At 46.1% G+C, this 19054-nt stretch overlaps 2 protein-coding genes across 3 annotated transcripts in view; both read left to right on the top strand.

Moving 5' to 3' along the window:
* The first annotated feature begins 9428 nt into the window (after positions 1 to 9428).
* On the top strand, positions 9429 to 13172 carry emc3 (ER membrane protein complex subunit 3). Of its 2 annotated transcripts, none has more exons than XM_076037277.1 (9): positions 9429 to 9643; positions 9973 to 10144; positions 10232 to 10289; positions 10409 to 10502; positions 10660 to 10764; positions 10896 to 10977; positions 11059 to 11138; positions 12222 to 12304; positions 12391 to 13172. In XM_076037277.1, exons 2-9 carry the CDS (start codon positions 9990 to 9992, stop codon positions 12517 to 12519), a joined length of 786 nt encoding a protein of 261 aa, XP_075893392.1. In that variant the 5' UTR covers positions 9429 to 9643; positions 9973 to 9989; the 3' UTR covers positions 12520 to 13172. The 2 variants fall into 2 exon arrangements, with proteins under 2 accessions (XP_075893392.1, XP_075893391.1); XM_076037276.1 differs by having other exon boundaries at positions 9430 to 9694.
* A 198-nt stretch (positions 13173 to 13370) lies between these two features.
* usp4 (ubiquitin specific peptidase 4 (proto-oncogene)) overlaps positions 13371 to 19054 on the top strand; it is an 11859-nt gene continuing 6175 nt past the window's right edge. Inside the window, exons 1-9 of the mRNA XM_076037275.1 lie at positions 13371 to 13646; positions 14650 to 14777; positions 14903 to 15033; positions 15117 to 15243; positions 15346 to 15491; positions 17591 to 17652; positions 17756 to 17875; positions 18773 to 18890; positions 18980 to 19054. The exon at positions 18980 to 19054 is cut by the window's right edge and continues 99 nt beyond it. Coding sequence (XP_075893390.1) covers positions 13501 to 13646; positions 14650 to 14777; positions 14903 to 15033; positions 15117 to 15243; positions 15346 to 15491; positions 17591 to 17652; positions 17756 to 17875; positions 18773 to 18890; positions 18980 to 19054 — 1053 coding nt within the window. The 5' untranslated portion in view covers positions 13371 to 13500. The remainder of the gene's footprint in view (positions 13647 to 14649; positions 14778 to 14902; positions 15034 to 15116; positions 15244 to 15345; positions 15492 to 17590; positions 17653 to 17755; positions 17876 to 18772; positions 18891 to 18979) is intronic.

Raw genomic sequence — 19054 nt, 5'->3', positions numbered from 1 at the left:
TGTGTGTGTGTGTGTGTGTGTGTGTGTGTGTGTGTGTGTGTGTGTCCGCGCGCTCGCAGGGACCGCGGGAGGGAGCCCTTCTTCGCGCGACGAGCGAGCTTTTGTTAATGGTCCAGAAATGTGTGTGTCTCGCGCCGCGGCGACCGACGTAAAGGTGACGGATGCGCTGCGTGCTGATGAAGCCGTCACGCGCTGCCGGCGCGTGTTGTGGTGATATATGCGCTCTATTGTCAGACAAAGGCAGTTGGACGTCCGCGAGGGCACCGCACGCGCGCGCGCCAAACGGAAAACAGCGCTCCTTTATTTTTTTCATCGACGCTTTCCACAGTATAATAGGTCGACTCCCCCTATTCCTCCTCCTCTTCCTCTTCTTCTTCCTCCCCCTCCTCCGCTTGTAATGAAAGGAAGATTCTACCCAATTGCGGTGCCTGTCTTCAGACACGCAAACGACAACGTAAACAGCTGCCTGCCTGTGCCATGTGCCGCAAAGACCGCTGCTGGTGCTTACGCACTTTCACGCACGTTCTATTTCTAGGTCATCGACGACGGCAGCGCCTTGTGACGTCACGCAGCTCCGGGGACCGTCTTGTTCTCCCTCCTATAGCTCGCACCTAGAGAGGTGGGAGGTTTATACCTGAGGGGTAAATCGAGACAGGTTCCTGCAGACACATTAACCGTATGGCCGTAAATGTGCTCTGTTGTTCCGAATGCATTTTGTCTGCTTCTCTCAAATCGCATGGAAAACAAACAGCACATTCCCCCGCAGTCTCGCACCGCATCTGAACCAATCTTCTTCGTCGTCACTGGCTGCAAACGTCTTTGAAGTTGTGACAGTGACCTTGACCTTGCGGAATGCGGAGGACATTTAACCTCGGGGATGTGCGAGCTCAGCGTCGGGCACAAGGTGGACTCGGCAGGGAGCGGTTCACCCATCGGGGAAAGGGCCAGGGATGCTGAGAAAGTGCAACCTGAGGGTGGGAAGGAGAGTGAAACAGCTGTATGTTCGGGTTCAACGCCGCAGAGGATCTTGAGGGAGTCTGGACGTGTGCGTTTTATAATGATTTCATTCGAGTGTACAGCCAGTTGTTATTATTATTTTTTCTCTTTCTGTTCAGAAATAGCACAAGGACTTGATGTAAAAATAAAAAATGGCGGCTGGTTATGTAGGAACTCCACCTGCTTTCTTTAGGTGGTGCACGTGGAGACATCTCACCTTGTCTCACCTCACCTGTATGGTGATGCAGGCTTACCTGTATGCAAGCGTTGCTGCTGAGCTGTGACGCAAATAATAAACAATTAAAGATTGAACACATGATGCACCCAGACTGTGTGGGTCAGGCTTCATTCCAAACCCCATGCCAATGCCCAGCCCTGTAGCCAGATCCAAAAGCCTTCCAGAACTAGAACAGTGCCTTGTGGCAATGCAATGTAGACCAACATGTAATTGGTCCACTTGTTTGCCGCAAGTTTCCAAAACAGAGCAGATCAGTGAGAAGTTGACCCTTGCTGTCAGTTGGCGTGTATCTGTGACAACCTGCCTGTTTTACCTGAGGCTTAAACTCAGAGGCGGAACGATATCATCCATTGTGTGACAGTTTCATACTGAGGAGTTGAGTAACTTTCAACCTTCTCTCAGGTCACGCTTTGAGGAAACCAAATCTCTCTGTAGACTCGTTTCCAAAATAAACACCAAAATTATAATAATATTATAATAATATTATTTCCGCCTGGCATGAGCCCTGATTTATTTGCTCAAGGTCATTTTTACCTCAACAAGTGTTGCTCTCACGGTGGCAACGGGGTGTCTGAGGCATCGCCATGGGGGTTTCAAAACTGGTGTGCACGGCCACGAGCTGTGATGCAGCAGAATATATTTAACATGTTTTTCTCCGATTCTCTTGTCAATTTAAGGTATTACACCTAATCTGAACACTAATCCTAACCACTTAACCCAAACCCATAATCCATCCATCCATCCATCTATCCATCCATCTTCTACACCCGCTTACTCCTGCGCTCAGGGTTGCGAGGGGACACCCTGGACAAGTTACCAGTGCATCACAGGGCCACATCGAAAGTCTGACAAAACATCCATTTATTCACACTCCTCCTCCTGGTTGTGATGCAACAGCGCTAACCACTGTAGCGCTGGGACACCCAAACCCATAACCATATATCAAGAATCAGAATTCACTTAATCAATTGCTCAAATTGGACCAAATGTACAAAAAGGTTCAAGTCATTCTGGCCCAGCTCCTCTACCATCAAACCTTAATTGGCATCTTTACCAATGCTCAGCTTTCATCTTTGACCTATAGAATGAATGATCATGTACAGCAGTGGTCCCCAACCTTTTTAGCAGCACGGCCCGGTTTAATGTGAGACAATATTTTCACGGACCGGCATGAACGCACAATCGTTGACGGGGGGGTGGAGGAGATGGCGATCGACATTCATGTTGCTCGCTAGTTTGCTAGCTTGTGGGTTTAATCTCGCGGAAACGTATCAGATGACCGAGACAAGCGCCTTGACATGCGACAAGAGTTGAGCGTTAGATGGACGTAACGGAGAGAATCTGGTCATTTTTCAAAATAAAATTGTTCCGCGGCCTGGTACCAAATGACCCACGGACCGGCACCGGTCCGCGGCCCGGTGGTTGGAGACCACTGGTGTACAGTCCACTGAAGTCATTCGGTACAAAAAACATATCACAATCTCTGTTGAACAGGCTATTTTCTCAACAAAGACACTATCCACAATTCTGTATGACTCTTTGGGAACGACGGGAGCCTAAGTTCATGAAGACTGGACCAACCTCCATGACAAAACCAAGTGCTTTGGTTCATGTGGTGGATATACAGTAGAAGTTGATATAGGCTTCCCAAAAAGGGTCAAGAGAGCCTCCATTTCTCGTGCAAATACCCTCTGCTGGAGTTACCCTGCGCTCTGACAGTAAGAATCTCTCTGATCTTCACATGGTTGGTTTTCATTAAAAGCAATAGGATCTCATGTTGTCTTTTCCAAGGAGTGCCAGTGGAACTTGAATTTGTGCGCTCCTGTCGTTCCTCTCCTGCCTCCATAGTCACCACCGCGTGCCTAATTAGGAGAAACAAGAAAGAACGATGTCCTCACAGACCACTAAACCCATTCAGTGTGTTTTGCCCAAGCTGGCTGGAAGATGCCATAATCAAAGTTAATTAAGGTCAGTGTCCCGGCACATTCATCATTTGGGGAGGGGATGACAGTGACCGTGCCTTTATCCGGAGCAACAAGCTCCTCTCATGGATGATTGAGGAACAGCCATTCTGTGGAAATGATGCTGTTATGTCATTACCTGCGAGCTGGTTCCACTGGGATGGAAATGGGCAGGAGGTAATCTGCTGGCAGTTTGTCACTGCCTTGTGAATAAAGTGTGGCGGTGACTCATCTGTGAACATCAGCTCACACTGACATCACTGGTCAAGGTGTTGCCCACCGGAGCAACTCCTATGGGCAATTTTGGAGGGGATGAAAAATGGAAACACCAGCTCAGTTGGTCAGGTTCGTTCGTGGCTTTGCGACACGACAAGAAGACAAACACCTTCAACCTATTTTTCAGCAGTCACACCACCAGTCAGAAACCAAAACGTCCTTCTGTAAGCGACTGTAAATGTTACATAATCCCAGGCCCTGTAAGCTGGAGTAATCAGGGAGTTTTCTGAGGCATGTATCAAGAGGAGACATCTGTCGTAGTAAGAGAATGCTGTTTGTTATTTTCCCCAGACTTCAATCATCTCCCAAAGTTTGTACAGGAGTTCACAAAGTGTTCCCTCTCTTACACACATAAACACATACTTGGGCCATCTGCCCATAATCCTCTTTGGCCATCAAAGAGTCTGAACTGCAGCGCGCACACACATCACACAGCCAGAGAGGAGTTCTTAGCATTATTCCTCTCTGCAGGAGGAATTCCCTCAGGGCCAGAAGGGAAGAGCCGAGGTATCTGGCCTGATGGGGGAGATGCTCAGGTGTAACATGTTACCATGTATCAGAGGTCGGAAATTACTTTTGGAGTTTCTTTGCACTGTAAATCATTTCCAAATGTTCAAATCCGACGTTGAAATTACTAAAAAAAAAAAAAAAAAAAAAATCCAAAAAGATTTATGGCCTCTTTTTCTTCTATTCAGTTAAAGTTTTTGCCTCTCCACATTATTGTTAGCATGCAATTTTTAATTAGAGTTAATCAAACTGAATTATCGTTCCATTCCTTTTACATCAAATGGTTTAATTTCTTTGCAAACGTTAAAACTGCTGAAACAAAAAAGAAGAAAATGCCATGAACGGTGATATGGAAAAATGAAAGAATCAATGAAAAAATATTTATTTTTTTCAATGAATCAGAATGTTCATTTAAGCAACTGAGCGGTTAATAGCTTTTTTTTTTTCTTATTGACAAATTATTTACAGAAGAGGAACTTCAGTCTGTGGTGACCATTTGCCTTCTCGCAATGAAGTCAAAACTCATTTTATAAATATCAAGCCTTAATAATAACACACACAATAAAACAATCGAGTCTTCGCCTCGCGAAGACCTGCTCTGATGAGAGCAGGCCTTCGCTGAGGCTCAGTCCCGAATTATTTTTTCATTGAATGTGAGGATCAGATGCCTGAGTTTATGAATTCACTTTTATTCTGTTTGGACAGCTGGACCCAAGTTTGAAATGACTTGCCTGCATGAGACAAGTGCGTTGCCAGTGTGGGTTCTTCTCTTCATTGTGTTTTCGTTTCAAGTATAGTCAAAGATGTGGTTCCTTTTAGATCCCTGAGGGAAGGAACACAAACATTTCACATGTAGATAAACACTAAGCTGGACGGTATGTTCTTCCTACAGCCTCAAGACAATCACTTGGCAGAATACTGGGCTTTCCTGTTAAGACGGACAAAATAGTATTAATATAGTAATAATAATACTATAAAGTAATAAAATAACATCTAATAATAATAATGTTTAACATAATTATTATTTAACAAATGTTAAGATTCCAGTAGTATCTTTAGTGGTAACACCAAGTATATTGACTGACAACAGGGAGCAGGTTGAGAAAACAACCCAACATCACAGAAGGAAATAAATCAAATGCTTGGAATTCCATCTCAAAAAACAGTTGTAGCTGACTTGACCACTGAGCAACACAATGTGTCAGGAACCATCGTGTTATTTTGTCCCACGCCTGTTTAATCTAACAACGTTTGTCTTGCTTCTGTTTCTGCTTATGAGGGTAAACGAAAAAAATAAAATCACAAGTTTGTTCGGCGGTAGCTTTGCTTGCAATTATATTTTCATGCAGAGTGGGTCCACTTTTAAAGAGGAGGCTATGATGTGCTACTATTTGTAGTTGCCTAGGATGTGGAGTATCGTGATTTTACACTGACATCGCTGCTGGGTTAGAATGACATGAGATCAAGTGCTTAATCACAAAAAAGGAATTGTCTTTAGCAGTGGTTGCAATATTGTTTGCATAGATAGATAGATATTTCGCTCACATGCTTCTTTGTGGACTGTGGGAAGAGGTCCTGGAGGAGTACCTGGAGGGAGCCCAATCAAGGGAAAACATGCAAACTCCACACAGGAAGATTCTGGGATGCGCGCCATCTTCTTGCTGCGAGGCGACAGTGATAACTACTGCACCATTTTTTGACAAAGGAAATGTATCATATGGTTGTACACGCAGTTGGGCCTTGATATGTTTGAGATGTCATGTAATCTATTTGAGTTTTGGTTTGTTTTTGTGTTCATATTCACATGATATATTAGCCAGGCATCCGCTCCAATTAGAGGTAAGGTTCATGATTCCAATCTACTACAAGAGACACAGTGGCAGACTGAAGCAGACCGAGCTCATCAACAATTTTCACATCACATTTTCCATCTCCTTAAGATACCACACACATGCTGCTGATGCCAATTAATTAATAGATGTTTTTTTGTGAGATTAACTAAAAAGAATATTTCAGAATGAGTTATTTGTTTTAGATAATGAGTTAAACCAAGGTATCTATTTTAAGATTCAGCTCATCTTATTATCATACACACACACACAACACTAAATCACACCCAGATGTGTCACAATCAAAAATAATTAAATACTGAATTACGTTATTAATCAAAGTGAATTTTAAAAATGCATTTCACCACATTGCCAAACAATCCTGCAAAAATGTCTGACGACAGACCTTCAGTCTCTTGGACCGAGCTCCTCTGGCTAGATTTGACTTTTATAGCCTGCTTGTGTGGTGAATCATGACAAAGCCAAATTCTAAAATCTGTTAATCCTCACCCGAACCCCCAGCTCTATACATCTGCAGCTCGCTGTACATCCAGCCGGCGCACAGACAGTCGCTGCGTTACGCAAACCAGCTTAGTCAACTGACACAGATTTGGATAAGCTGACGCCGGGAGCCACGCCGAGGCTGGGCAGAATTCACAAGTGTCGTGGAATAGACAGCGTGCTCGGTGCATTTCGTGTTGCGGCACTAATCAACAGGGAACTCAGCGCTGTCATACTGCAGCTCCACAGTTTGTTGATCTGCGCTGCTCAGCTGTCACCCAGGAGGAGCTCTGGGTGAGAGCTGACATCCTTCCTGCGCGTCACACCTACTGTGACGCACAAGTCCTGACCGTAGCCGCGCGAGGAAAGAAAATCACGATTCTCTTAAGTATTAAAAATAAAATAAAAAAAAATACATGCCCACGCTGCAATGGGGATTGTTGCTTTGTGACCCCACAGTGGTGTTAATCCCTCATCCTCCGCCCACTCTGTGTCCTGTGGCAGTGAGGACGTCATCGTGCCTCTGCGGGACAGGCGGCGCTGCCCTGAGCTGCAGCGCTGCCTGTCGAACAACGACAGTCGGGGTGGGGGGGGGGGGGGGGGGGGATTGATCCGACAAGCGTTTTGCACGCATGGCGTGAATGCAATCAGCGCAAGCTCATGAAATGACTTTACAATAACGGAACATAAGAAACAGGGCATCTTAGAGTCGATTGACCACATTATTAAAACAAAAAATAAATACACAACGCAAATAAGAAAACAACAAACATATACAGCGGGGTGACACAGTGGTGTCAGTGGGTTAGTGCTGTTGCCTCAAAGCAAGAAGGTTGCGGGTTCGATTCCAAGGGCCTGGGGCCTTTCTGTGTCCAGTCTGCATGTTCTCTCTGTGGCTCCCTGGTTGTTCCCTCAAGGTTCTCCAGCTCCATGCACATGCACGAAGTAGATACAGAAGATGGATGGATGGATTTACACGGTGACATTAGGAACCCTGACAAACAAATCACAAAAAGTAGCAGCATTGAACTGAAACTGTTGCCCTTTAGAAGGAGTTTTAAGATGATGATGGGCACAAAGGAATGAAGAAGGAACATTTCATTGTGCTCTGCACGTCCCAGTATGTTTTGCCTCTTGAGAACAAGGTCTGACGCCCTCCTCCGACACCCCCGGGCCGAGCACTCACTCACTCACTCCTCAACGAGGTCTGGTGCAAGCGGCAGAGGCGTTCGTCAGAGGAGACAGATTGGGCACAGGTAGCCCTAAGCTCGCACAATTAATTGCTTGATGAGTGGAAAACATCACACAAGCATACACACACGTCCATCTGTTAGGAGCCGATTCAGTGTTGGCCACCTCACTGAGAAAGAAGTGAAGCCTTTTGGATCTCTTCCTTTCCGCCAGCTCATCACATGCAGCATTTCCCATTAGATCAGGGTTTCTAATTACTGGTTGAAAATGTCAAAAAAAAAAATTGCGCATCTAAATCACATTTAATCACTGACGGAGATGAGACAGTTAGACTTGAAGTGTTCAGGTGTAATGAAAGAATTCATGTGAATTTCTTCATAGTCACACCCTTCCCATATTTCTGTCCTCTTCCTGCAGCAGCTCTGTCTCTGTGTACTATATAATTTAAAAAAAAAAATGGGTTAAAATGTAAATCAGTAAGTCCCTTCCTGCAATGAATTACAATGATCCTTCAGCCACATAATTCATCCCTGTTACGGACGTGACATAATCCCACACGCAGTCATATAGAGAAGACGGTTGGAGATTTTCCTCCGTGCCGAACAGATGGCGGTGAGCAGAAGTGCTGTTTCACCGGACTCACCTTGTGGAGGTCGGAGAGCTGCTGGTGGTGCATGCTGGTGACGCATCCAGGCCTCTTTGGTGGAGACACAGTGGGGGGAGAAAAAAAAACAACCTCCACTATATACATATATGCATTTATATGAGAGAGAGAGAGAGACATCTCACCTCCCACTTCCTGCAATTTGCAATTCAACTGCATCTTTCCATGTATAACGGCAGCAAAGCTGCTTTGCCTTCAGCACCAGTAGATTTTGAAAACTCTTGCCTGTTGAAGCTTTTGTGAAAACATTAGGTTGAGCCGCTGTTTTTGTTATTTATAACGCAAGGTAAAAGAATCAGACAATAAAGAAAAACTGGGTGTACGTAGATGTCATCTGATCTGTGCTTCAGCCCGGTAGGTCGGAAGTGAGGATGTACTGTGGCCTTTCAGAGTGTCCCACAGGTCCTTCTGTGCTTTAGAGCAGCGCCAACAAGAACAAACACAGCTAAAAATGCATTATTGCAGTATTGGATCATCATTATGTGGAGCAAGGCAACAGAGAGGGCACATGCATGGGTTGGTAACTCAATCAATTGGTCAGACTGGTTAGAAAGACAGGGGAATGAATCACTGGTGAATGGAGAGACGGGCCACTGTGTGATTCTAGTGTCAGCTACTGCACCTGTGTACTTGGTGTAAATGCTAACACTGCAAAGAAGTACTTGCTAGACAAACCGTTTGGAAACAATTGGCTGCATTTCATCTGGTAAGAAAAATGTTCCTCGAGCTGTAATACTTGAGATGTCTTTTGTGGAGACACTGATTAATGACACGGCAAAAAACACGTTTTTCATCTCATGGAATTTAATTTCTGTTGCGGTGCAGCCTGTGCTCACCTGTGTGGCTCTGTTTTAAAGAGAGATGATGCTGTTCCAGCACACGGTCACTCTGGCTGTGTGATGGCTGTCATATACTTCCAAAACACTTTGATAAGGTGTATTGCTTTTTGGCTGAAGCATCTCTTCATCACGTGACAGACGTTTTTCTTGTGCCTCTTATTTTCATGGATTAATGTGGTCTTCTAACTTCCAAGATAAGAGAAAAACATTTAGAGACTCGTAAAGACAATGATAAATGCTAACCTTAAAAAAATACAAATAAAAACCTGGTAATTAACAAAAAAAAATGGTGCTGAGCCGTTTTGCCTGTTGCCCCTGGTTTTCTGAAAACGTCACAAAACTCGTCACGGTGCATTTCACGCCCCAGTTTGGTTTGTAAGTCACTCCATCACCGCGTGGAGGCGCTGCAGTTACGGCGAGATGCGGATGGACGAACCGCAAAAGCAACTACCTACTCTCATCTTCAGGGGAAGCAGCGACACAACGGTGTGGATGCGAACCGTTAAATGTTGCTCAATTTTATTCACCTGCCCCGCATACCGCATGAGTTACCGCTGTAGCGACTGCGGGAAAGACGCTGTTAGTGGTCGTCGACGACTCGGCGGCTCCCACCGACTCTGACCCGACTATCAAGAAAGAAGGTAGCTGGCGGCTAATGATACCGCTAGCAAAACACTAGCATCACTTGCGTTGTAAGTGTTACGTTTAGTACTTCACCATTTGCACTCCCCTAGACGATGCTATCTTTCTAAGACACGTAGCGTGCTCACCGCTAGCGGGTTAGCTTCATTCATAAGATTTAACCCGGACATTAATGACGCTAGCTAGCTAGCTAAACCCACAGCCCCTGCCCTCTTTGTGCTCTCCTCCTCGCGGTATCGTCTCTCGGTGAGGCGAATTGTAAAATCTCCATTCGCCTCATTTCTCACCCTCAAATTGTCCCTTTTTTTTGTTTGTCTCTTATCTCCAGCTCGGCTAGCGGGCCCGATGGCTGAACCGGAGCTTCTGCTGGACTCGAACATCCGACTTTGGGTGGTGCTGCCAATCGTCTTCATCACCTTCCTTGTCGGAGTAATCCGTCACTACGTGTCCATTCTCCTGCAGAGCGACAAGAAGCTGACGTTAGAACAGGTTTCTGACAGGTACGCGGATGCGCCTTGTCGTCGTTGTCATCGCCGTTAATATGAATCAGCGTGTGTTTGATGTGCGCGTTTATCTCCCACATCCAGCCAGGTCCTCATTCGGAGCAGAATCCTGAGAGAAAATGGGAAATACATCCCGAAACAGGTAAGTCAGTATTGTGTGATGACTTGACTACATCATGTAGTCAGCCAGGCATTGTGTCCAAGAATGTACGACAGTGCGGGGGAGTGCCAGTAAAAATATGAATCTTTTTTTGTTTTCAGTCTTTCCTGATGAGGAAGTTCTACTTTAATAATCAAGAGGACGGCTTTTTCAAAAAGACCAAGAGAAAGGTTGTCCCTCCATCTCCGATGACAGGTGATCTGTTTGCGTGTCGCCAGTGTACCGACATTAACCACGCAATTCTATTTTATTAGGAAGTGGATCTTCAGTTGTTTTGTTTTTCTTCTTCAAGAGCCGCTATTATTTCACTCTTATGCACTCTATAAATAACTGCTCTGCTCCCTGGACACAGATCCCAGCATGCTGACTGACATGATGAAGGGAAACGTCACCAACGTGCTTCCCATGATCCTCATCGGAGGCTGGATCAACTGGACCTTTTCGGGATTTGTCACAAGTAATGCTCTCGACCCACTTCAAGCGAGCGGCGTTTGGAGCGCTGCGTAAACAGAAAGTTGACTCAGGCAGGATTATTTTTATTATTGGGAAACGCAATGTTGAGTTCTCTCCCTGCTTCTCTTTGCACAGCCAAGGTTCCCTTCCCGCTCACCCTGCGCTTTAAGCCCATGTTGCAGCAGGGGATAGAGCTGCTGTCGCTGGACGCCTCATGGTAAACACATAAAGCACTGTCAATGCACAAATACACAAAGACATCATTTGGAGCTTGATTGTTTCTGCATTTGCGTCTCAGGGTGAGTTCAGCGTCTTGGTATTTCCTCAACGTCTTCGGACTCCGCAGTATGTACTCCCTGATCCTGGGACAAGACAACGGTAACTTCACGCAGTTCACACATTCCATTCTCACATCGCACCACCGAGGTCGTGCTTGCAACCAAAATATGTCGTCGCGGATACTCTGAAAAGTTGTAACGTATTTAAAGACGCCAAGTCAGGCATTCAATTATGGCAGCGCACCAAGGCCGCATTAAAGACAGCGAATAACAGACAGGCAGCGTGACGATTGTCAAGTCGAGAGCTATTAACGTTCCAACTGACTGTACTGACTGTACTGACGACAGCCAAGAATAACCACTGAGGTTTGTACCATACAAAACAAATCCTGCTCATTTCTTCCAGTTGCTGGCGAGCTTTCACAGCTCATTAGCGAATGGAATAACAGACTGTGAATATTGTGAATTGCCAGGACAGGATGTGATCATGTGATCGTGTTGCTCAGGTTTTTTTGGACAACAAGTTTTTCCCAAAGGGAGGAGAAGTGTTTTCTGCTGAACTCCGATCATTTGGGAGTTAGTTTTAATTTTGCTTAACTTCATGTTGAGTGTGAAGAAATGCATTGAAAAGAAAATAACAAAACAAAAGAAGCAGCCAGCAGCCGTCTGGTACACTGTGAATTTAAATGCTGCAAATAAAACCCATTCTGTTTATTGTTCAGTCTCACACAGCAGTGGCGCAGCTTTGTCTGATTGTGAAAAACGATGCCGGGATCTCCTGCGGAATCTCTTGCTTCCCGCCTGTCGCTCAAAGCGATGCAAAAAGGCTTTGAAGCAGTTTGAGAGGACAGAATCCTCGCCCAGCTGGGAGTGTTGTCTGCACTGTGGGAGAGGTCTCCGCCCTTCCTGAGATCCATCCGTGGTCTTGACCTTCCAAGGGTTAAGTACGCTTAATGGACCGGGAGGCTGACTAATCTAGACCTGGTTCAGAGCACCAACTTAAAAATAAACGTCTTGAGTCCGAGACGTTCCTGGGACATTCCAGAACGGCGTTCCCTTGCACACAATTCCTGAAGAGCGGAGCAAGCGGGGCCCCGACAACCAATCTCAACGCTGAGCCACCGCAGTCTTCCCATAATGAAACCACGTTGCACTCAGACAGCTCTCTTGTCACCACCCGCAGGTGCGGATCAGTCAAGGATTATGCAAGAGCAGATGAGCGGAGCGGCCATGGCGATGCCTGCAGATACAAATAAAGCTTTCAAGGTACTTTCTGCAGTGGAGGCGTCCTCAGGCAGGTGCCTGAGACCAGCTCGTTCACTTCTGGGTTTGTTTCTCCTTCCCGTGCTCAGGCGGAGTGGGAGGCACTGGAGCTGACTGACCACCAGTGGGCGCTGGAGAACGTTGAGGAGGACCTCATGAGCAGAGAGCTGGACTTGGACGGCATGTTCACCAAGGAGCTGCCAAGCGGCATCTTCTGATGGCCCGGCCGCTTTGCTTTGGACCGGGAGCCTTGGATCTGAATCGTGATCATTGCAGGGATTTGGTTCTGGGTGAAATCCCTTCGTGTTATGCAAAGTTTACATTCACTAGTTTAAGATCCTTGTCTTCTCACACCTTTATCTTTATATTCCTGTTCATAAAATATTGAAAATGACTTCAGATGAGCTGTTTTGTTTTTTTTGTTGCTGCCTCTTCCATATTAGAAAGCATTGCTTTGTTGTTTCACAGACTCGGGGGTGCTGGGGATTGAAATGCATTATTGTTAGCTTCTGGTTTCTCACCATACTAAGATTAGATAAATACAATGTGAATTCTCTTGTTATCGTTTGTCACACAGCGACTCCACTTACTGTTTTTTTTTTAGTTTCTATTTTTTGTTGGCAGAATGGAATAAGATAGTTTAAAAGTTCCAAAATGTATTTATTAAATTATTTTAACACGTTTAAATCCTTCATTGAAGCATAGAACAGTGTTGTGTTACTGAGCTACTTGCATTAGTTATTAACGGATTAAGATTTCTTTACTTCTTGGCAGTAATTACTTGGTGTGATTTTTTTTTTTTAATTATTATTATTTTTTGTAATGTAACTCCCCTTGTGTTTTGTACAGCATAAAGTCTGTTTTGACTATACACCTCGTTTTCCGTTTATTGCAATGACACTCACCAGCGTCGTACAAACAAGAGTGCAATACATTTAGCGACCACAGTTCTGTGAGATTAAAGTAAAACAGAGACATCAAAGGACGGAATAAGATCACAGCACGCATCTGGCTCCGGGAAATAACGTCGAGATTAGCGATGGCAGCGTCTTTGCTGTCGCGCGTCAGCATCGACATAAGGAGCCCCGCAGTATTTCCTCCACCGCGCTGTCAACAGCTGGCTGGAATGGGAGCGCTCCGACGCTCGTGCAAGCGCGTCTTTTCCATCGGCTCGTTCACGATACCGGCACATTCGTTGCATGATGGCCGAGGGAGGCGGACCCGAGTCGGGCGGCGCGGCAGACTCGGAGCCGGTAGCCGCTCAAATGCCAACCCCCCTAACCGACAACCAAAAACAGACCATAGGGTCTCTTCTGAAGACAGCTTTACGAAAGGGGGACGAGTGGTAAGGACTGGAAGCGGCTTCAACTGCCTCGCTCTTGCCAGCTAGCGTTAGCACTGCGCTAGCTAGCCTGCCAGAAACAGGAAGTAGCAGCGAAGCTAAAGCTAACGAGCCAGTGGCACTGAACGCTGATATCGAACGATGCTGTGCTATCCAGATTTTGGCAGGCTAATGTTTCACTGGTTAGCAGGCTAGGTGCTATCGAGTCTGAGTTCACATTCTGTCATAAATAGTACCTTTTGTAAAAGTGTTAATACACAGTCCTATTCTTTAAACCCCCACAGAGACTTGCTTGTTTGATATTACTGCCTGGTTTTACGGCAGTTCGGAGACGTTTTTGGCTGCAACAATTAGCCGGCTGACAGAACAGGCCCTTGACTCAGACGTTAGCATTATTCACCTGATCAGTATGTTTGCCGTTAACTAGCGATGAGGAAACATACCCCTGTGTGGTAATCTTGTGTGACGCACTCACCAGCTTGTCCTGACCTGTCAGTTTGAGTTAGTTTCTTATGTGTCCCGCGAGTTGCCTTGTTGAACAATGTTGCAAGTCATCAAGAGCATCGTGGCCTGGGGCAGGGAGCAAGATGCATGAAAGAAACTTCGCATTGTCAATGAAACTGCAATGAATCAAATAACAGAACCATCTTGTCTGACGATTACTTTGAGACACCACTGGGAAACGCGTCATGTGAAGTGACTCAGTTGCTATTTACTGGTGGTTTCAAGTATGTTTTAGTTCAGATTGACTTGTGTTGCAGCTGAGATGTAGGAATTAGTACACAGTCTCATCAGGAGTCCCGTCAGATCCGGGTACGAAAAATGTGAATTTTAACCATTTAAATGATCTATTCTATGTCTGCAGACCAGCTAGGTGTTGTTCCTTGCTTGCAGCGGACTCCAGGGTGTCTAAACCTGCAGCCCATTGCCTTACATATGACGTGCAAGGTGATCAATCATGTATAGAGAGGTCTGATATGTCCGTTGTCATTCAAAATTGTTCTAGGTATCTTATAGACAGCCGGTGGTTCAAACAATGGAAGAAGTATGTTGGCTTCGACAGCTGGGACATGTACAATGTTGGAGAGCGAAGCCTTTTCCCAGGACCGGTGGATAACTCTGGGCTGTTCTCGGGTACGGTTGTCATCTTGACTTTTGACTCGTATGCTTTTGCATTTGAGGACAACGCACAGCTGAGATTAACAAGTGTTTTGAAATATTGAAGTAGCCACCTTTTTTTTTTTTTTTTTACTATTCAGATCAAGAGACTCAGACCCTGAAAGAGCACCTTATAGATGAGCTGGACTATGTTCTGGTACCTACCGACGCGTGGACCAAGCTTGTCCGTTGGTACGGCTGCCTTGATGGTCAGAGACCCATCGTGAGGAAGGTAAAAACCATTTCCGTTTGTCCGCGTCGCGGTCGGTGCCGTGTGCAGCGGCACTCTTTCACCCCCCCCCCTCTGTCTCCCAGGTTGTCGAACACGGCATGTTTGTCAAACACTGTAAAGTCGAGGTTTACTTGCTGGAGCTCAACCTGTGCGAGAACGACAACATGGACAACGTGGTCACTCGTCATTTCAGCAAAGCCGACACCATCGGTGAGACCCCCCGTCCAATCAGCAGGACTCTGAGGCCACCCGGAGAAGTTCTTCGAGGTTCACGATACCATCAGTGACTCCTCTCTCATCCTCTGTTTGCAGATACGATAGAGAAGGAGATGAGACGACTGTTCGATATTCCGGCGGAGAGGGAAACTCGGCTCTGGAACAAATACATGAGCAACACGTACGAGCAGCTGAACAAGCCGGACAGCAGCGTGCAGGATGCCGGACTCTTCCAGGGGCAGGTACTGCACACTCACAACCCGATGGTCTCTTCTTGACGTCTGGCGAGCAGCGCAAGACACGCTTGAAAATGAAAAAAAAACGAAACTTTTCATTTCACGACAAGTTGGGTCATTGAAAAAAAAAAAAAAAAAAAAGGTCTGAACCGATGTGAAGAGAGTTGGTCGGCGCTCGGCCTTCACCCAGAGTGAAGGTGGCACTCAGAACAACACCAGAGAGGGTTTCCTAGTTGGCGCCGTAGTGCAGTCTGCCTGGCGTAGCAGAGGATGAACTCAACTGCCGAGTTCACAGCCGCATTGATTTTGGTTTCATTTCACTCTTTCAGTCTTGGGTTGAACTAAGTTTCAGTTTGTGAAATTTTGGCCCGGCTCCGTGGTTACAGAGGACAGAAAGTCAGCCCCAGAACAGCACCGCCCCAGGCAGAAGAGCGTCCTGAGGACGTGCAGTCGGACGGCGGCAGGAAGAAAAATAAGTCAGTGGCGTGTAAGAAGAGAAAGAAAAGTGACAACGAGGCGGAGTCGATGCTTGACGTTGCGTGGCGGCACGAGAGCAGAGCTGTGAAAGGCCGAGGAAATGTTGGCAGGAAGTCTTGTAGGAAATCTGTTGGGACGCTTGGGAAGAGTTTTCTCAGTTAAACGAGTCGGTAAACACTGAGCAAACCGCTTGATGTCCGCCGCTGCTGCCGCTGTTTCCATTTGCATGCACAAACAGGCAGAGATGATGTTGTGTCCTCGCTCACCCCAGGTCACGTGTCCACATGGTTTCTCCAAATTGTTTTTTGCATTCCAAAAATGTTTTTGAAACTTTTATTTATTTATTTTTTAAAGCTGTTTACGTGGGTGAAAATGCTGTGTTGGTATGGTTGAGAGGCCCAGGAAAAGAATCCTTATGGCTGAGGTGTAGTGCAGTCCTAAGTCCAGTTTCTGTGTCAACATGAGCTTCAATAGAAAAAAAAAAAGGGGGTTTTCTTAAAGCCGCAGGAAACTTTTTTTCACAGTTCTTATGGTAAATGCACCAAGATCTTGAGCATCCATCCATCCATCCATCCATCCATCCATCCATTTAAAGACCTGCTCATCCCTGAAGTCAGGGTCTCGGGGGTCTGCTGGAGCCAATGCCAGCTGTCTTTGGGCGAAGGCAGGGTGACACCCTGGACAAGTCGCCAGTTCATCGCAGGGCCACGTAGAAACAAAGACACACACACACACACACACACACACACACACACAAACACACCCCTACGGACGATTTCGAGTTCCCAGTTCACCTCACATGCACTTTGGAGAGGGAGGAAGCTGGGTCACTCGGAGAGAACCCACGCAGACACAGGAAGAACCTGCAGACGCCGCACAGCAAGGCCCCAGAATGGAAACCACAACCTTCTCGCTGTGGGGCGGCGCCGCTAACCGCTGCACCACCGGGTCGTCTTGAGCGCTGCAGTCAATAATAGTTTCCTAAAGACTCTGAGATCAGTGGGATCATAGCAGAGTGCCACTGGGGAGGGTGTTAAGATAATACGTCCATTAGAGAACTGGTCTTGTTGGACTGTCATGGTCTTGTCTTTGCTTAAACTACAGTAGCAGGAAGAAATGCTTGGGCACCCTTAAAAGTTTAATTAATCCCAATTATTGTCACTGAATATTTGCCAGAATTGGTTTTGTCTTTGTGAAGGTTTGACTGCATCAGAGGCACACGGTCAAATTGAAATGATTTAGCTGTTCATTTGTAATAAGACAGAATAAGAAACTCAATTATTCCAGTTGCTTGTACTGTGGGATGTGTTGCATCAGGGCGGTGTCTCTGCTGAACCGTCCAGGTCTGAGCTGCACAGTTGAGTGCACGTGCAGCATGTGGGTAAATGTTGGTGACTGACTCGAGAGCAATTCTTTGTGCAATGCACCACTAATACAACAAGGTGGTCAAATAGCAAATGAATCCAGAGTGTGTGTGGTCGAGGTTGTGCCTCCTTGTGTGGGCTTATCAGTGAACAGAGGTGTCACGTTAAAAAGCCAACAATGTTACAGTTTGTTAAAGTTAAACTGAGGAGAAAGGAAACACTGTAATATACTGTTCTTTTAATTCTTTTGTTTCTTTCCTGCAGGTGCTCGTAATTGAGCAGAAGAGTGAGGATGGCACGTGGCCCAGACAGACCTCTCATCCAAAGTGAGTGATATTGATATTTGTGGGGATACTGATGCCAAGGTACTCAGGTGTGTGACACGCAGTCCCACGGGCTCCCAGTCACCGCTCTGCTGCTCCTCACCAGATCCAGTACAACGCCCTCCAGGAACTTCACTACCTCCCCAAAGCTCTCCTCCAACTCCACCACCAGTATTGTTCCGTACAGCCCCGGCTACATGCTGAACAACAGCAGCTCCAACAACAGGCAAGGCCTCTCGCTGGGTTGGGTGGGATGAGCGCTGGTGTGCAACGTCTTGGTTGAAACGAAACAACGGTGGAATTCATTTTCAAAATGAGACTCGGGAAGCTGACTCTGCCCCAAAGGGAAATGAGCTCAGGCTGCCATTCTAATGAATGCATTTGCTGTTGACTTTGTCAAGTGCGTTCATTTGTGTTTATGACGCTTGAGGTAACAGATATGCTTTGTACTTCCTGTACAAATACTTCAGCTCGTTTCCTAATTAGCATTTATGAACAGGCTACTGTTTTGATGGTATTTGCGTGTTGTTGTTTTTGTGAATGAAATGTAGACGCAGGCGTAAATAACAGACGTGTTCCGTCTGTTATTTTCTTTGACACACTGTTGTGAATAATTGAACAATTTGAGATCAGACCATGAGTCTGTAGGCATTCCCAGTGAAACCTGCCAACGGCACTAAGTGACAGCTTACTTAAAGTGGTGGGGGAAAAGATTTCGGACGCCTCGTGCATTAAGAATCAGTCCCCGAGTGCAGTTTATTTTAGTGCAGTCACCCACGTTGAACCACATGTTGCGTACGCACTGTCAGAACTGGACGTTTCAGCAAGATGATGTCACTCGGCAGCACATTCAGAGTACAAGAGTGAAAGTACTGCAAGAATGTAGTTCTTATTTAATCTTATTAACCTTTTTCAAATACACGCAAAAATGATCTTAACAAAGATGTAACGACAGCACTTGGGATTGAGTCATATTTTAACGATGTCCAAAAAAAAACTTTTTTCCCCACCGCCTTGTTTGCATTTGTCTCAGTCTGATTCATTCATACAATAGGAAGCTCTGTCTGAAATCATCAGCGGTGCAGGGCGTGATCCAACCGTTCCTGCTCTTCTCTCCCAACAGGTTGGGTGGTGGCAATTCCTACAGCTCCTCCTACAACTACAGGGACTCCCAGTCACAGCCCGGCCTGTGTGGGCTCAGTAACCTGGGCAACACGTGTTTCATGAACTCTGCCCTCCAGGTAACCGTGGAATAAATCAGCGACACCCCTCGGCACGTCTGTAGGACGCCGGCTTTAATGTCAAACGCTTCTTATTCCTCGTTCCCCAGTGCCTGAGCAATGCATCTCCTCTCACCGAGTACTTCCTCAACGACCAATATGAGGCTGAGATCAACCGGGAAAAT

This window comes from Nelusetta ayraudi, unplaced genomic scaffold (assembly GCF_046127955.1).
Source record: "Nelusetta ayraudi isolate G7.1 ecotype Tasmania unplaced genomic scaffold, CSIRO-AGI_Nayr_v1 ptg000050l, whole genome shotgun sequence".
NCBI lineage: Eukaryota > Metazoa > Chordata > Actinopteri > Tetraodontiformes > Monacanthidae > Nelusetta > Nelusetta ayraudi.
This window is presented reverse-complemented; position numbering and strand designations above follow the sequence as displayed.